This window comes from Durotheca rogersii (assembly GCF_024521655.1).
Source record: "Durotheca rogersii strain YMJ 92031201 chromosome Unknown GGS23scaffold_5, whole genome shotgun sequence".
Taxonomy (NCBI): Eukaryota; Fungi; Ascomycota; class Sordariomycetes; order Xylariales; family Xylariaceae; genus Durotheca; species Durotheca rogersii.
In genome coordinates this window covers 394,645-409,764 of record NW_026251236.1, presented here as the reverse complement: position 1 = coordinate 409,764, position 15,120 = coordinate 394,645, and the positions used below count along the sequence as shown (strand labels likewise).

Here is a 15,120-nt window from a genome sequence, read left to right as displayed (position 1 = left end):
CGCCGGAGCGAGAGCGGCGCGGTGGGGCATCTGCTGCGTGAGGGAGGAGGAAATGGGGCACGAGGCGGGGCGGGGCGGGCCGTCCCGGGGCCGCGGGGCTTACCAACCCGGAGTACGTAGATATGCACAGGCTCCGGGAGGCCGTGCGGTGTTCGCGGTGGCTGTCGTCGCCTGCGACGCTAAGCAAAAATGTAAGGGACCGAGGGAATGACGGGGCCGCGATGGGGCACTAGCTCTTCTAGTGGTCTCTCGTTCTCTCTAGGTACCTGTCTGCAGTCCCTATTGGAAATACACGAGTAGGATTCAAGGGTATATAAGGCATAGAGATCCATAACATACACACACATAGCAGCAGCAGCAGCAGCAGGCCGGGCCATGCCCATCCGGCCCCTGCCCCCCCCTCCGAATTTTCTACGTCCGGAGCTCCGTAGGTACCTAATACCTAGATGCTCGTACACCGGCGTATCTCTCCGCCGATCTGACCGCCCACCGTCACGACAGTGGCGGCGACGGCGGCTCCCATATCAGGACGATCACCGAGTCCGCGTCCGTCGGCCCGTCCTGCGTGTGCCCCGTGCCGTCCTCGTCTGCCGGGAGCGGGTGGTGCCCGCGGCGCCGCACATACGCCTGCCAGACCTCCCCGCCGCCGCCGCCGCCGCTGCTCGGCCCCGCGCGCGCGTCCAGCAGGCGCCAGGTGCGCCTCGTGCCCGCCCAGGAGACCACGCTGGGGCCCTCGCCGCCCTCGCCCCCCGAGTCTACGACGAGACGCTCTCCGACCCTGATCCGGCGCGGCGCCTTGGCGCGTCCTTCCTTGCCGCCCCCGCCGCCCTGTCCGGCGTTCCTCCTCCTCTCTCCGTCTCCGCTATCCGTGCGGTAGTTGCCTTCGTCGTCGCGCCGGCCGCTCGGCGCCGGCTGCGTGACGTCCACGCCGTCCGGGTACTGCGCCACCGAGTGCCCGTTGACGAACACCCAGCTGTCGGCGCGGAACAGGAACCGCTGCAGGAAGCAGGCTTCGCCGCACAGCGACGTCACGAGGTGCGCCTTGCCGGGCTCGAAGCGGTGCCGGTGCCCGTAGTGGTGCAGCGTGAGGGGCCGCGCGCCGTCGCCGTACCCGGTCCCCGTTGCCTCGTCGCCGACGTCTCCGTCCCTGGGCGTGTACAGGCTGGGGATTACGTGCAGCTTCTCGTCGGTGTGCTCGACAACGCAGTTGTACAGCATCTCGTCCCACTGGCTCGTCCGGCTCCCGGGGTCGGAGTCGGGGCCCCGCGAGGTCCCGTTGAGGCACGGCAGCCTCGACACGACTTCCGCCGCCGGCGGGGTCAGGAGCACGGCCCCGCCGCCGTACGTCAGCGTGGTATTGCGCTCGACCACCCAGTCGGACCGCTCGCTGGGCAGGCCGAGGTAGGCCGTGCTCTGGGCGTCGTACCTGCGGAGCCGGGCCATGAGCCGCCCGACGGACGGGAAGAACACGTCGTCATCCACGAGGGCGAGGAAGCTCTTCTCGCGGCCCTCCGCGCGCAGGAGCTCGGCCCGGCGGCCGGTCAGCGTGCGGACGAGGTCTAGGTACCGCGCCGCGGGGTCCCGGGAGCCGTCCTCGGCCGCGAGCACGACCGCGTCGATCCCCGCGTCGCGCAGCATGCTGCTGACGTGGCCGATCTCGGCGCTGCTCGCCCGCCGCAGCGTCAGCACCAGGCTCGCGCCGTTCGAGCCCCCCTTGCCGTCCGTCAGCCACCGCGCCCAGTCGCCGACCAGCGACGCGCGCGCGCGAGTCAGGCGGTCGTACGACGTGGAGATGCCGAACAGCAGGGGCGAAGCGTCCGGGTGCTCCGACGCCGCGGGCTTGGCGACCGGGATGCTGATCGCTTCCTCCTCCTCCGCGACGTGCAAGTCGAGCCCCTCGTCGTCGACCCGGATCCGCCGGAATCCCCCCCGAGGCTCGAATCTCGCCGTCGCGATCTGCGTTATGCTCTCTCTACCCCGGGCGTTAGCGCGCGGGCGTATCCGCCGCGCGAAATACTGGACCTCGTCCGAGAGCTCGTACTGCCGGGCCAGGTACCTCAGGTACGTTGTCTCGCCGGAGGGCGGGCGCTGGATCCCGGTCTCGTTCAACCGCGGGCCCCTAGTCTTCCCATCTGTGTATTCGTAGATGCTCCGTGGGGGTTCCGCGTGCCGCCGGTATAACCTAAGTGTCGAGAGTAGGATGCAGAAGACGAGGATCGAGCTGAGAACTTGGAAGGTCCTACTACGCCGCCCGTACGGGAGGATGGAGCGGAACATGGCGCTGGAAGGAGGGGTGCTGGTGACGATAAAAACCCTTGGTGAACGGGAATGAGCCTCCAGGGACAGAGAAAATGGGTCTCGGCGAGCCCAGATGTGAGGCGATTTTACAGCGAAGAAATGGCCAGCCAAGTAGCATGAGAGAAGGAGGGGGGGGTTGAGCGCTCGTTGCGGTGATCTGGTGTCACCAACTCCCCGCAAACTTCACACGCCAACAGTTGGAGCGTAGCGCATAACAGACCAGCCGTCGGATCAAACGTCGGATATTAATTGGCTTAATTCCTCGGGTCCAATTGGGAATTCACTGCGACCGCGATCAGAGGCACACCCAAGTTCAGCCGGCAAGGCGTGCGAAGTGTCGCCGAAGGAGCTGTGCGAGCTGGGTCTTTGCGCGATGAGAGCGAGAGAGTCGGAGGGACGAAGGGGCAGTCTGGAGAAAAGAGACGACAGCAGTAATAATATGAAGAATCCTTCCCCAGGCACACACGGCCTCTTTTTTAGCGTGTTCCTCCCTACATACTTGGCCAAATTTACCGCAGGACGGTTGAGGATGGGCCGAGATCCTGTTAGGAGATGATATTGCGGTGTGCCCTGTATGCCCAGCCCCTATCGAGGGAGCCAAGGGGCGAGGCAAAGAGGCAGAAGAAAAAAAAGGGACAGAGAGGATCGATATTTACTAGATGATTGAGGGGAGGGATCGATTGCAGGGACTCACGGTCCCCTATACATACCTATCAAAAACTTATGCGTATTGTACAGTAAACAAACCCCTGAATTCCAGCTCTTAAGGGGTAGAATTATTGCGTGCCCCCGAGAGGGGATCGGGTTAATTCCGTTAGCCTGGGTTGGGGCTAAATCGTTCTCCCCACAACCCATTCTAGGCGCATCTCTGGGAGACACAGGGACCTTTCAAGCAGACAATCTATCGCCTCAATGCAGGTACACGCGAGTACTGGCCAAACCATCCACACCAGAAACGCCCTGTTATGTAGGTGGGTATGAGCTTAGGGTGTACGGGGTTGGCAATGCCAATTTGTAGGTAGGTATATAAACTGGGTATAAGTCTGTGGTTGCGCGACTCTGTGCGCGCGCCGGATTCAACACCTTCGGCCCCTCTCTCACCCTAGACTAGGAATGATTGATTTAGGATCTGATCCCGCCTCTTTATGATCCCGACGAAACTTGATGCGTGAGCTATAAACACCACAAGGAACGGCGAAGCTTCTATCCTCTCGCCTAGGCAATAACGGCGCCATACGGGATACTCGGTCCAGTTATCTGGTCGTAGAATGGAGCGATCACATTCCATTGGCCGGGCCTCACTTCGTCGACCTCGTGCTCTTTACGGGCTGGCTGGCGGGCGTGTTGCCACCCGCCGGAGCGGTGACATACGAGGCAGGCACGTTGTTCTGGACAGTCTGCATGGCGTCCCGGAACATGTCGAAACAACCCGTAATCACTTCGTTGATATCTTTGTCTGCAGGCACGACGGCTGTATCAACGATACACCTGAGGTGTTCCTCGACCTTGTCGAATTCGTTCGCATCCGAGCGATATCGATCCGGCAGGCCGCTGTTGTGCATCAGGGCAAGAATTCCGCCTAGGCACGTGTTGACGGCTGCGGTAGCAGTCTGGCCCGGAGATCGAGTCAGCGTCGTGAACTGCTCGGTTGCATAGGCAGCCGGCGATGACAGGCATTCTGGAGTGTGCGCGAAGGTAGGGACATACGATTGCTACCCTGTTCTTGATCGGCATAGAGCCGAGCGCGGTCAAGACGGCACTTATGACAATCTGAAGGAGTATGATGGCCCAGTGGACGCTGCTCACACCGCGAAACCAGAAGCTGGACTTGGTCTTCTCGGTGAGGACGTCCCTGTACAGGCCATCTCTGAAGCCTTTCGGAGGCCATCTCCCACTGGTCTGGCGAATAACCTCCTCGCTTTCATCGTCCTTGAACACGCCAACAGCATGGCAGAACTGGACCCATTCGGCGTGGGGAAGGAGACGATAATGGCGACCGGGGTTCTGGGAGATAGGACAGTTGTCTGGCTTTGGCGAAGCTCCTGGGGGATCACGAGGAGGCTGAGAAGAAGCTGGGGGGGAGGCTGAGGAGGAGGAGTTTGGAGAGGTCTGCGAGGAGGCCTCGGGTGGGTGGAGGGTCGACATCTCGAGGGCTTTAGATGAGGCGGTCCTGGTTGGTGGTGGAGGATAGTCAAGAGAGAGTACAATGAGAGAACAATGGGGCACGGAGAATATCCCCTAGATAAGACGAGCCCTCTACTCATTTTTCATTCCATTGGGAGACAGAAGTCTCAAGGAAGGAGCAGGGTTATCGAGGTGCCCACCCACCTGACCTAGGTATAAGAACTCGAGGAAGGCGTCTCTCTAGTCGAGAGCAGGCGCCTGCTGTCTCTGTATAGGTACCTCCTAAGGTAAGTACCAGGCAGGTACCTGTTCGGAAGTAATTCATAGATGTAGGTACCTCTCTTAACCCTTAAAATCTACCTATAGCAGGCGCTTGCATTTACAACTATGGAAATACGTAAAGTTCCAACGGCATCTACCCTTTCCTCGGGAAGACTCCGTCTGCCCTTTTCTCTACGGACATGCAAATAACGAGAAATATCTACTTAGCGAGTCCCACCCCGCTCCAGGTCAGGTAACTTGTTGACGCGCTACGATTGTGGCCCCTCAGTGGCTGCTGCCTCTGAAGCTAGGGGTCATAGCTATAACTGACCGCCCGGCAGAATTTTGAAAGCTCTCAAAGACGAAGTAACTCGGAAAAATTCTAACCTGCTACCCACCTTATCTCACTACCACATCGTTGGGAACTCCTTCATTACACCTCTGCTACTTCGGTTGCCAGGATTGGTTACCTACATGACCTCGTATCTCCCTAGTAGATCGCCCCAGCTGCTGTTAAGGAATGTGAGCCGACTTCTTGTTCACAAGAGCACTTCCCAAACTGCGCGAAAGATGAGTGCTCAAGCTCAAAACGTCGCCTCCACTGCTACAGCCAAGGTCGAGACAATTGTGCGAGATGGACAGGAATTCGCCGAAGTCAAGGAGGGGCTGGCTTGCATATTAGTTCCCTTTTCGGCAAAAGACGCCGGAGGCAAGGGTGTAGCCGATCTCGAGGAACAGCAAAAGGTCTTCTATAACCCCATACAACAGTTCAACCGCGACTTGACCATTCTCGCCATCAAAACCTACGGCCAGGAAACTTTAGCCACCAGACGGTACGGCAATTCCGAGAGGGTAGCGAAGAGGAAGCGAGATAAATCAGATAACGGCGGCGGCGGCAATCAGAAGAAGCAAGAGACAGCGCCGGAGGTAGCTGAAGGCGTAGCACCGACAGCCGATGAGGCTACGACGACTGACGGTGCCGTGTCTGGAGAAGCGGACGCAGCCCTAACCACGGAGCATATTCGCGATGCCGATAACGGCCAAGAACCCTCAACTAGCCCCAGCAACGGTACCAATCAACCCGCCGAGGCTCCACCGTCGACTAAAGACCAAGAGCCCGAGTCGAGCGAAACGAAGCGAGACCATCAACCACATACCCCCAGATTCACCATTCTCGACGCCTTGTCGGCTACGGGGTTGCGGGCCCTCCGTTACGCGCGGGAGCTGCCATTCGTCACATCCGTCACCGCAAACGACCTCAGCCCCTCGGCCGTGGAAGCTATCAAGCGCAACGCAGAGCATAACGGCGTCGAGTCTACGGTGACTGCCACCTCAGGCGATGCTCGCGCACACATGTACGCCTTACTCGCTGAAGAAGCCCCGGACGACCAGGCCAAAAACGCGCACCACCACAGAAGGGGCCGCCCAAAACAGAGCAAGAAATATGACGTGATCGACCTGGATCCCTACGGAACCGCTGCACCGTTCTTCGACGCAGCGCTCAACGCCGTGCGAGACGACGGCGGTTTGCTCTGTATCACTTGCACGGACTCGGGAGTCTTCGCATCCAATGGATACCCAGAAAAGACCTTCGCTCTGTACGGCGGCGTTCCCATGAAGGGGTATTCTTCTCACGAAGCTGGACTGCGCCTTATACTCCACGGCCTGGCCACTACGGCAGCAAGGTACGGGTTGGCCATAGAGCCTCTCCTGAGCCTGTCTATCGACTACTATGCTCGGATCTTCGTCAAAGTCCGGAAATCCCCCGCCCAGGTCAAGTTCCTGGGAGGGAAGACGATGATGGTGTATAATTGCGACCACGGCTGCGGGGCGTGGGAGACGCAAGTGTTGGTTCGCAACAGGAAGATGACGAACAAGTCCGGCACGGGCGTGTTTTACAAGCACGGGCTTGCCCTCGCGCCAACTGCCGACCGCCAATGCAAGGAATGCGGCTCGAAGATGCACCTAGCCGGCCCGATGTACGGCGGCCCGCTACATTCCCCAACCTTTATCACCAAGATCTTGGATGATCTGCCCAACGTACCCGACGACGTCTACGGCACGAAACCGCGGATAGAGGGGATGCTGCAGACAGCTCTGGAAGAACATCTCACGCCCCCGAAAGACGATCAACAGAGTGGCAAGGAGGATGTGCTCGCGGCAGTAGAGCCGTACCCGTTCTACTTTCACACGACCATCCTTGCGGGCGTGGTGCACTGCAACTCGCCCGACGAAGACAGCTTTAGGGGGGCCCTGCGACATCTGGGCTACCAGGTGACGCGCAGCCACTGCAAGCCCGGGAGTCTGAAGACGGACGCGCCCTGGTCGGTTATATGGCACATCATGCGAGAATGGGTCCGCCAGAAGTCGCCGGTGAAGACGGAGAAAATTACAGAGTATAGTCCGGCGTATACTCTGCTCCGGTTAGGCAAGAAAGACGGGGCGCCCCAGGATAGCGAAGACGACGCGATCAGCAAGACCGAAGTGGTTTTCGATCAGGCGCTGGGACGAGACGTGTCGAAGAAGGGCCTCGTCAGATACCAGCTGAATCCTAGAGAGAATTGGGGCCCGTTGAGCAGGGCGAAGGCAAGTTGATTGATGCGTGGCGGTTGACAGGTTTTCAGAGGGCAGGACGAAGCTCACGCACGAATGCCGTGTTCAGAGGGTTCCCTCCCTCTCTTGCTCTACATTTTCTCTCCGGACGATCAAACGATACCCTCCTTTCGTGTTCGCCACGAGTGTGCTATGAGATTGCGTTTCTTTTCCTTCTCTCCCCCTGGTGAAGGGCGCTGACGAGCTCGACGGTACCTATGCGTATACCTACATCATGCATATATATCCCTGCCCACCCCGCTACTCCGATTACGCCTTAGGTACCTCTCCCCCCCCCTACGTTCTGCCTCGTATTTCCCTATTCCGGAATCGTAGGTGTCGATGTGCAAGACGGGCGCTGCGCGGCGCAATTGCACGAGGCTATCGACGTGTCGGAGGCAGCGCTAAGAGGTGACGCAATCCCGCGACCCGCTCCTCGTTACTCAGCCAGCCTTTGTCTCACAACAGTGAATTGGGTAGTCCTAGGCGACAGGTCCCTTCGTAGCTGACAGGCCGTGTCAAGCGAGTATTTTCTTATCTCCCTTATTTATCCTTCCTGTTCTCTGTTTCTTACCGACCTGCCTGTCCAAATTATCCTCCTCGCAGGCAATCCTCGGACTTTTGGTCTCGAAACCCGGCCCGGACGAGAGAGGTGCGCTAATATCGGCCACCCCTCGTAAGCGACGATATGGATATCCCCTTCAGCTCCGTTCCACCCGAAGAGGTGATCTTCATCTCACGACAACCACAGCCAGGCAACGGATCCAAAACCTACAACGTATTCAGTCTACGAGAGCGCGACGAGGTGGACGGACAGAAATCCCAGTTATTACGCGCTCAGACGGCCGAGGTCCCCCAGCCCTGGCTCGACGAGTTCTTGGTCGAGGAGGTTCCCGAGCACTTGCAGAGCGGTCCGTTGCGCCACGTTCACGTTGTCGTGTCGACACACTCCGGCACGGGGCTCGCCTTGGACTTTTACAACTCTGTTCTCCAACCCGTCCTGCAGAGCTGGGGTGTCTCTGCTTCAGAGCCCGCCACCGATTTAGAGGAACGATCCCGAACCCCGACGAAGCCAGGCACTTATAACCTAGTTATCACCCGGAATGCTCACAGCCTGCGCGATTTCGCACGCGACATTCACCGCGCCGACAAGGATGATAGCGAAGCCACGGCGCCGCAGCAGACTATCCTGCTCCTCAGTGGCGATGGCGGGATTATTGAGATACTTAACGGCAAGGCGGCGACCGAGGGTCCGGCCGCGCCACCTCATTTGCCCCTGGTTGCGGTGCTACCCTTGGGTACGGGAAATGCGCTTTTCCACTCTGTGCATAAGTTCGTTCGCACGACGGGCCCGAAGCCCTCTGGCCTGGTCCAGGGCTTGCGCTCTCTGTTTACCGGCAAAGCCGCACCGCTGCCGTCCTTCATAGCCGAGTTTTCCGCGGGCTCTCGTCTCGTCACGTACACGAGCCCCGACGAGCAGAGCTCCAGCCCAGACGCAGCGCCCGAGGGCCGCGGCGACGCCGTGTCGTCTCTGCGCGGCGTCATCGTCGCCAGCTACGGCTTCCACAGCCAGCTGGTCTGGGAGAGCGACACGCCCGAGTACCGCAAGCACGGGGCCAAGCGGTTCGGCATGGTGGCGCAGCAGCTGCTGGGGGAGAGCCACGCGTACGAGGCGGTGGTCGAGCTCACGGGGCGGGACGGTGCCGAGACGCGGACGCTCGGCGACGGCGGCGGCGGCGGCGGGGACCGGCACGCGTACGTGCTCGCGGCCATGGTGTCGAACCTGGAGGCGACCTTCACCATCTCGCCGGCGAGCGCGCCGCTGGACGGGAAGCTGCGGGTGGTGCGCTTCGGGGCGGCGGACGGGGCCCAGATCATGGAGGTGATGCGGCGCGCGTACGACGGCGGCGCGCACGTCGGCATGCGCTGGCGCGCCGCCGACGGCACCGAGCGGCGCGTCGCGTACGACGAGGCGCGCGAGCTCCGCGTCACCACCCGCGAGCGCGACCCCCGCTGGCGCAAGGTCTGCGTCGACGGCTCCATCGTCGAGCTGCCCCCCGCCGGCCGCATGACGGTCCGCACCGAGGACGCGGCCCACCTGCGCGTCCTGGTGCATCGGTCGGTGGCGGTTGGGGGGTAGAACAGGCACGACAGGTGCATAGATAGGGAATGAAATGTGGCCTGGCCTTGTTGGTCAATCCTTGAGTCTGCCGTCGTTCTAGGTTGGCTTTTACGGTGTGAATCTAGGGTGGATACTCGGACGGCGATAAGGAATGCGTATACAGGTTACCCATCTGCAGAAACACTGATAACGAGTACTAAAGTGTGGTTGGTTCAGTTCTAGGCCCTGACTATGTTCAGTCTGGGGACGCAAGGCATCCTCATATATCGTTGGTATATATTGTGTGTATATGTGCATATATACGTGCATATATATATCTTCAACTCCAAGCCCTCTCTCTCGCTTCTCTTGCCCTCCCCGCTCCCCCTCCCCTCGCGAAGTCCACGCCCGTGTCCGCCAGCTCCTCCAGGCGAAAAGAACCAAGAATTCTCTCCTGCTCTTCCCGCCCGCCGGCTGTAGCTACCTGGAGAGGGAAGAGAGAAACATGGGGATCCCAGCAACCAGGTGAAAGATAGAAAAAAGAGAGAATAACTATTCATGAGCTAAAAAGAGCAAAATCCGATTCGCGTCTCGTCTTGATCGTTGCATCACCGGGCCACCACACCCTTTTTTTCTGCCCCTTCGTCGACAAGCTCCTCCCCTCGACCCTCCCCCTTTTCCACCGCTTCTCCCCTCCTTTCCCTTTCTTTGCTTGTTGTCTTGTTTCCGAAAAGGACAGAACAGAGAGAGAGAGAAAAGGTAAAACCCCGCCACAAAAATAACGACACGAAAAAAAAAATCAGTAAAAAGCACCAAGCCGCTTGTCGACGCTAACGGGGGGTATAGTGAGAAGCGGAAAAAAGAAGCAATGTGACGTCTGCCTACGGGCTCGAGGCCGGCCGGCAGACGAAAGGGATACATCCGAGAAAAGAGCGAAGAAGCAAGCCACAGAGAATCGGAAATCCCGGGGCTCATATGGATAAGAGGAAGCAAAAGGGGGTGGGTGGGGATTGGGGGGAAAAATAGACAATAGACACTACTGAATAGAATTTTGGGTACGTTCGTTATATGTGCAAAAAGTGAAGGAAAAAGACCAGCTCTGCGGCGCAAGACGTGAAGTGAGAGAGGCGCCCCCCTCAGGTAGTGGTGCGTAATCGTGTTGCCGAAAAGAGGGTAATAGTAATAAGAACAACCACGCATACGCTGCGGCAGCGGAATCCATGGTAGTATTGCGCGCGCGAGACACAGCCGTGCCTTTCAGCTACGCAAGAATCGTACTCGAAGATGTGCAATCGAAGGGGAAGATTTACCGGGTACAACGAGCGGCCTTAGAGCAGGTAACTCGCGGCGACGAAGGCGACGATGAGGCCGGCGACGGCCGCGCCGCCTCGCCGCTGGCCTGCGCCCTCGTTCTTATTTGACTCGGTGGCAGCGGACTCTGCCTCGCTCGTGGAGGATGCGGGGGACTCGGTCGAGGTGGGTTCGTCGGGAGAGGAGCTCGAGGAAGACGTCAGGGGCTCCTGGAAAACACCACCGAACGTGGCGGTACTGGTAGGGGCGGAGAAGCTGGAGCTCGATACGACGGAGCTAGACCTGCTCTGCGACGAGCTGGTCGTCGACTCGGCAGACGAAGTCGAAGTCGACGTCGACGTCGACGTCGAAGGGGCCGCCGAGGATGTCGAGGTCGTCGGCGGCACAGAGGTCGTCGTGGGGGTGCTGCTGCTCGTGGGAGGGAGCTGGCTGGTGGAGGACTCGGGCTCGGATCGCGATTTCGGACTGTCTGCGCCGGAGCCGTCGAGGTTGAAAACGACGATGTTGGCCTTGGATCCCTTCGGGACCGTAACGACGCAGAATTCTGAGCCGCCAGCGCCCGCATCCTTGTTGTTGCTCGTGACGCCAGACCCGTCACACTCGCACGGAAGACCATTGCAACCGCCTTCGGGGCACTCGATTTTGAGGCCAAAGCTCGGCTTGGTGGCGTAAAGCCCAGACGCTTCCCATACGGGGTTTATTCCCAACTTGACAAAGGTGCTGCCATCGCCGATAGTGTTCGCTCCGGCCACATACGGGGACCAATTGCCGACAGGTTTCGACTCGTCGCCCCAGTGGCAGCCTTCACTCGCAGACACTCCAGGGGCGTTGACGTAAAAGCTAATGCGACGGTTAGCAAAGGACGGCGGACCCAGCCGAGAATAACCCAACGCTTACTGAGCTGCGGTGCGGTCCCAATAAGATATGTCGGGAACGGCAAGAGTCGCGGTGCTGACGACATCGGTGGGAATGATCATGTCCTCGTAGCCCGGCAGGGAGGTCTGACAGAAAGAGACGATCTTTCCGGCTTTATTGACGGCTTCTACCGTGCCGGTACCGTCAACGCACCAGGGCTTGTCCTCGAAAGGAACCTCGATTTCACCATCGTCGTTGCAGTATATGCCACCGTACTGTAGTCGAGTTAGCCGGGCTAGAACATCGAATCGGTTTCTGGTGGAGGTGGGCCTCCGAGAGCACTTACAGTCGACTCAGGAAACCTGTAACCCGTCCCAGGCTTCCATTGGGTCGAGACTTGGCCGGAGGGGCAGGCGATGGGACACCAGGTGCCAGACACGCACTCCTGATCGGGAGCCATAGCCCAGCCGGCATTCTTGGCTTCGGGGGTGATGGACACCAGGCCCTTGTCGGTCGGGAATTTACACGCCTTCTTACCGTTGCGGGCCACCAGCGTGGCATCCCGAGTGCTATATTTCGGATTGGGGCTGGGCTTGACGTCGCTGTGGATATGGTTGTGGCCGTGACCGTGTCCAATCCTCTTGGGGTGGATATGGTGATGCCGGTGCTGGACCGTGGCGGCGCATGATTCCAGGGACAAGAGGAGGATCGCCGACCCGAAGGCGGCCTCTATCGTCGTGATCTTCATGATCGGTCTCAGAGATGGGATTTCGTGGCAAACGAGTGTTGGCACCCAACAGAGAGGGCGCTAACTAGGGGGGTAAGGGGGAGAGGTGTGCGCGCGCCTTGCGTAGAGGAAATTGAGTGATCAAGGGCAAGATCAACACTACAGACAACGATCGATTTCGGGATGCGGTGGAGAGACGGGCTTGGCTCTAGAGGGCAGTGGGAGAGGCTCTTTCTTTTTTTCTGGTTTGGCCCAAAGGAGTGTAGATATTGCTTGCGGTTAAAAGAGCGGCACGGAGAGAAGTCTCCAGGATAACGAGCGACTGGCAGCAAGCAAGACAAAACGAGTGTCGGGAAGGAGAGGAGCGATTAGAAAGAAAGGAGGGATATAGACGGCGCGCGCGCTGACGGGACGGGGGGTGGGAGGTAGAGAAAAGGCAGTGAGCCCAGGAGAAGGGGGGGTGTGCGAGAGAGAGTGAGAGGGACCCGGGGTTTCGCCAGGAGGAGGACGACAACGACGAGGAGACGGTGGGACGCGAGACACGGCGCCATGGGGCCGTCCAATGATGCCAGGTAGGTGCATTGCATGGCTATGTACATAATAGCGTCGGCATGATGTATTGTAGAATGTAGATTGACTAACACAGTACCTGTTTCAAGCGGGCTCATATGAGGGATTCAGGCATGTGTAATGTGTTAAGGCCAGGTACCTGATAGGTATGTGTAGGTATGTGCAGGTATTCATGTACATATATGTGTACATGTGTGCAGGTTAGAAAGGCAGACCCCTACCCGGCTAACGTAACCGGTGCTAGCGCCAGGTACCCTTCTGAGGTTAGCGCGATCGATCGCCGTCGCCATTGGCTGTCGGGTCCAGACCTTATTGGAAGCGTTCTGGAGAAATGGCAAGAGGCGGGCCAATGAGCGGACTTGGGCGAAATGAGCTAAAGCAGGAACAGTTCCTCTTTCCCGCTAGGATCGGTCAAGCGCGAGAGCGCAACTACCGGATTGATCGACTGCAAATTTCCCCTTTTTTTCCTTTTTTCCTCTCTTTTTGGCTTTCTTTTCTGTTTCTGATACATTTTCACTCTTTCTCTCCTCAGCTCCTATAAGCTATATAAGAAGGTATATCATATGCTAATATTCCCACTGCTTCTCCCTTTTGCTCCCTACTCTAGGTCCTCTTCACTTTATTTCTCTTAAATTAAAATCCAGTAGTGCGGCCATTCTCTCTTTTTGGTCACACCTCCCGGCCTAACCACCCGATAGGCGCAAGTGCCTAGATAGGTAGGTAACTTGCGAAATAGCTTCACAAGCTCACGCACGTCTAATCCCCAATACCTACCTGCCTACATCTACCACACCTGATACCAGGGATGTGCACCTGTGTGTATGCACGGCTACACGCCTACATCCAGCATTGGCATACGACCTAACCTGAGGAGATATCCGCCTCTAGCACAGGCCCGCATACGTGCATACCCACAGACGTCGGAGGAGTCCCGGTCCCGGTCGGATATGCAGGAACCAGAAGTTGGCCCAGCCCGCGATGAAACCCACCATCAATAAATTCCGCGATCCACTCCTCCCTACAGCGGTCGCGACGACGAGGACGACGATGATGACTGGCATCGTCCCATGCTACTACTATCTGTTCGTGTCAGTGGCTTATTTACTTGCTCGTTTAATAAAGGATATTATGCCCAACGTACCGCAATCATCTCCCCGTCACTGGCAGCCAGGTCACGAAATATATATACCCATGTAGGTAGGTATATACACTCCCCTCTGCCATCCGGCCCGTCCTCCTCAGACTTTGCGCCCACCTGGGTAAGGGGAAGGGGTCTGTTATCCACCTACGTGTTCCTTGAAATGCACGTCCACGTACCACGTATGAGTACGCAGGCAGGGAGGAATTGCCGTTGGGCGTATTCCACCAAAGAGCAGAGCCGAGCCGAACCGAACCCTGCTACCCCCGGGCGTCCGAATCCAGCACCGCGGCCGTCTGCCCAGGCGGGAGGAGGGTATCCCCCAGAGCCAGATCATATTAAATTGCGACGCTGCAATCCCCTTTGGGTGCCGCCACCGCAAATTGGGTCCGAACAGAGTCCAATGACCAACCCGCACATGCGTCTCTGCATGCCTTCTGCCAACTTGCTGCATCTATCGTCACATCTGCCGTGACTTTGGAGGGATGGGGGATAGGAAATGAATGGGCTAGCTCACTTGCCGATTGGGGAAAGGGGGAGGGGAGGAAACTAATTAATCATAGAAAAACTTGGAAGTGTGTTTGTGCCTGGCGATTCCTAACTAACGACACGATGACAAGACGCACCGAGCCGTGTCCCCATCGCGACGGCAAGTCCAGAATAGCCGCTGGGGTGTTGCGGGACACGCATCCGCGCGACAGCAGAAGAAGAACCGTCGTCGCGGACTGCCCTGCTCGACGCGAGCAGCACGCGCCATCTTCTCAGCTTGGCAGGACAGCCTCGGACAGGGAGCGGCGTTTAACCGGTCGACCCTTGACGTGTACCCGTCCTGTCACGCACAAGCCTCTCTCAGGCGGCTTGTCATGTCGGCCGATGAGGGGTTATTATCACCAGAGCTGCGGTTCTACTCTTGAGAATGGCGCCGACGGTCTTGGAATTGCTGTGAAGCTCCCCCGCTCTCCCTCTCCGCGCCACGGCAGTAAACCTAACTACCTACCCCGTGTAGGCGTATATTTCCACACGGGGATTTCCTAGGTAGTTATATTTAGCTACTACGAACTGTGATCCAGGCAGGCATACCTACGTGTGTCCGAGTCCCGTTCCGAAAGTGCCTATCGGGGTTCTCGCAGACGCTTCCTTCGG

At 58.6% G+C, this 15,120-nt stretch overlaps 5 protein-coding genes across 5 annotated transcripts; 2 read left to right on the top strand and 3 right to left on the bottom strand.

Moving 5' to 3' along the window:
• Nucleotides 1-492: 492 nt before the first annotated feature.
• Nucleotides 493-2,277, bottom strand: GGS23DRAFT_594616 (glycosyltransferase family 31 protein; the record flags this gene model as incomplete). The annotated part of the gene is made up of 1 exon (XM_051518193.1): nt 493-2,277. The coding sequence occupies one exon, from the start codon at nt 2,275-2,277 to the stop codon at nt 493-495; it is 1,785 nt and encodes a 594-aa protein (XP_051373771.1).
• A 1,097-nt stretch (nt 2,278-3,374) lies between these two features.
• GGS23DRAFT_407004 (uncharacterized protein) lies at nt 3,375-4,812 on the bottom strand. The gene is made up of 2 exons (XM_051513632.1): nt 4,006-4,812; nt 3,375-3,908 (listed from the first exon to the last, which is right to left on the bottom strand). The coding sequence occupies exons 1-2, from the start codon at nt 4,441-4,443 to the stop codon at nt 3,597-3,599; spliced, it is 750 nt and encodes a 249-aa protein (XP_051373770.1). The 5' UTR covers nt 4,444-4,812; the 3' UTR covers nt 3,375-3,596.
• Nucleotides 4,813-5,253: 441 nt separating this feature from the next.
• Nucleotides 5,254-7,278, top strand: GGS23DRAFT_594614 (dimethylguanosine tRNA methyltransferase; the record flags this gene model as incomplete). Its single annotated transcript, XM_051518192.1, has 1 exon — nt 5,254-7,278. One exon carries the CDS (start codon nt 5,254-5,256, stop codon nt 7,276-7,278), a length of 2,025 nt encoding a protein of 674 aa, XP_051373769.1.
• A 548-nt stretch (nt 7,279-7,826) lies between these two features.
• Nucleotides 7,827-9,515, top strand: GGS23DRAFT_406970 (ATP-NAD kinase-like domain-containing protein). Its single transcript, XM_051513631.1, has one exon. It carries the CDS (start codon nt 7,964-7,966, stop codon nt 9,413-9,415), a length of 1,452 nt encoding a protein of 483 aa, XP_051373768.1. The 5' UTR covers nt 7,827-7,963; the 3' UTR covers nt 9,416-9,515.
• A 526-nt stretch (nt 9,516-10,041) lies between these two features.
• On the bottom strand, nt 10,042-12,419 carry GGS23DRAFT_406968 (beta-glucosidase-domain-containing protein). Its single transcript, XM_051513630.1, has 3 exons — nt 11,889-12,419; nt 11,585-11,817; nt 10,042-11,527 (listed from the first exon to the last, which is right to left on the bottom strand). The coding sequence occupies exons 1-3, from the start codon at nt 12,288-12,290 to the stop codon at nt 10,705-10,707; spliced, it is 1,458 nt and encodes a 485-aa protein (XP_051373767.1). The 5' UTR covers nt 12,291-12,419; the 3' UTR covers nt 10,042-10,704.
• Nucleotides 12,420-15,120: the final 2,701 nt, after the last annotated feature.

Bases quoted from the DNA above. Each gene is read 5' to 3' on its own strand.
- GGS23DRAFT_407004 (XM_051513632.1), bottom strand. From the start codon at position 4,443: ATGTCGACCCTCCACCCACCCGAGGCCTCCTCGCAGACCTCTCCAAAC. The intron at 3,909-4,005 runs GTATGTCCCTAC...TCTCCGGGCCAG, and splicing joins TCAAGAACAGGGTAGCAATC to ACTGCTACCGCAGCCGTCAA.
- GGS23DRAFT_406970 (XM_051513631.1), top strand. From the start codon at position 7,964: ATGGATATCCCCTTCAGCTCCGTTCCACCCGAAGAGGTGATCTTCATC.
- GGS23DRAFT_406968 (XM_051513630.1), bottom strand. From the start codon at position 12,290: ATGAAGATCACGACGATAGAGGCCGCCTTCGGGTCGGCGATCCTCCTC. The intron at 11,818-11,888 runs GTAAGTGCTCTC...ACTCGACTACAG, and splicing joins ACAGGTTTCCTGAGTCGACT to TACGGTGGCATATACTGCAA. The intron at 11,528-11,584 runs GTAAGCGTTGGG...CCGTCGCATTAG, and splicing joins TGGGACCGCACCGCAGCTCA to CTTTTACGTCAACGCCCCTG.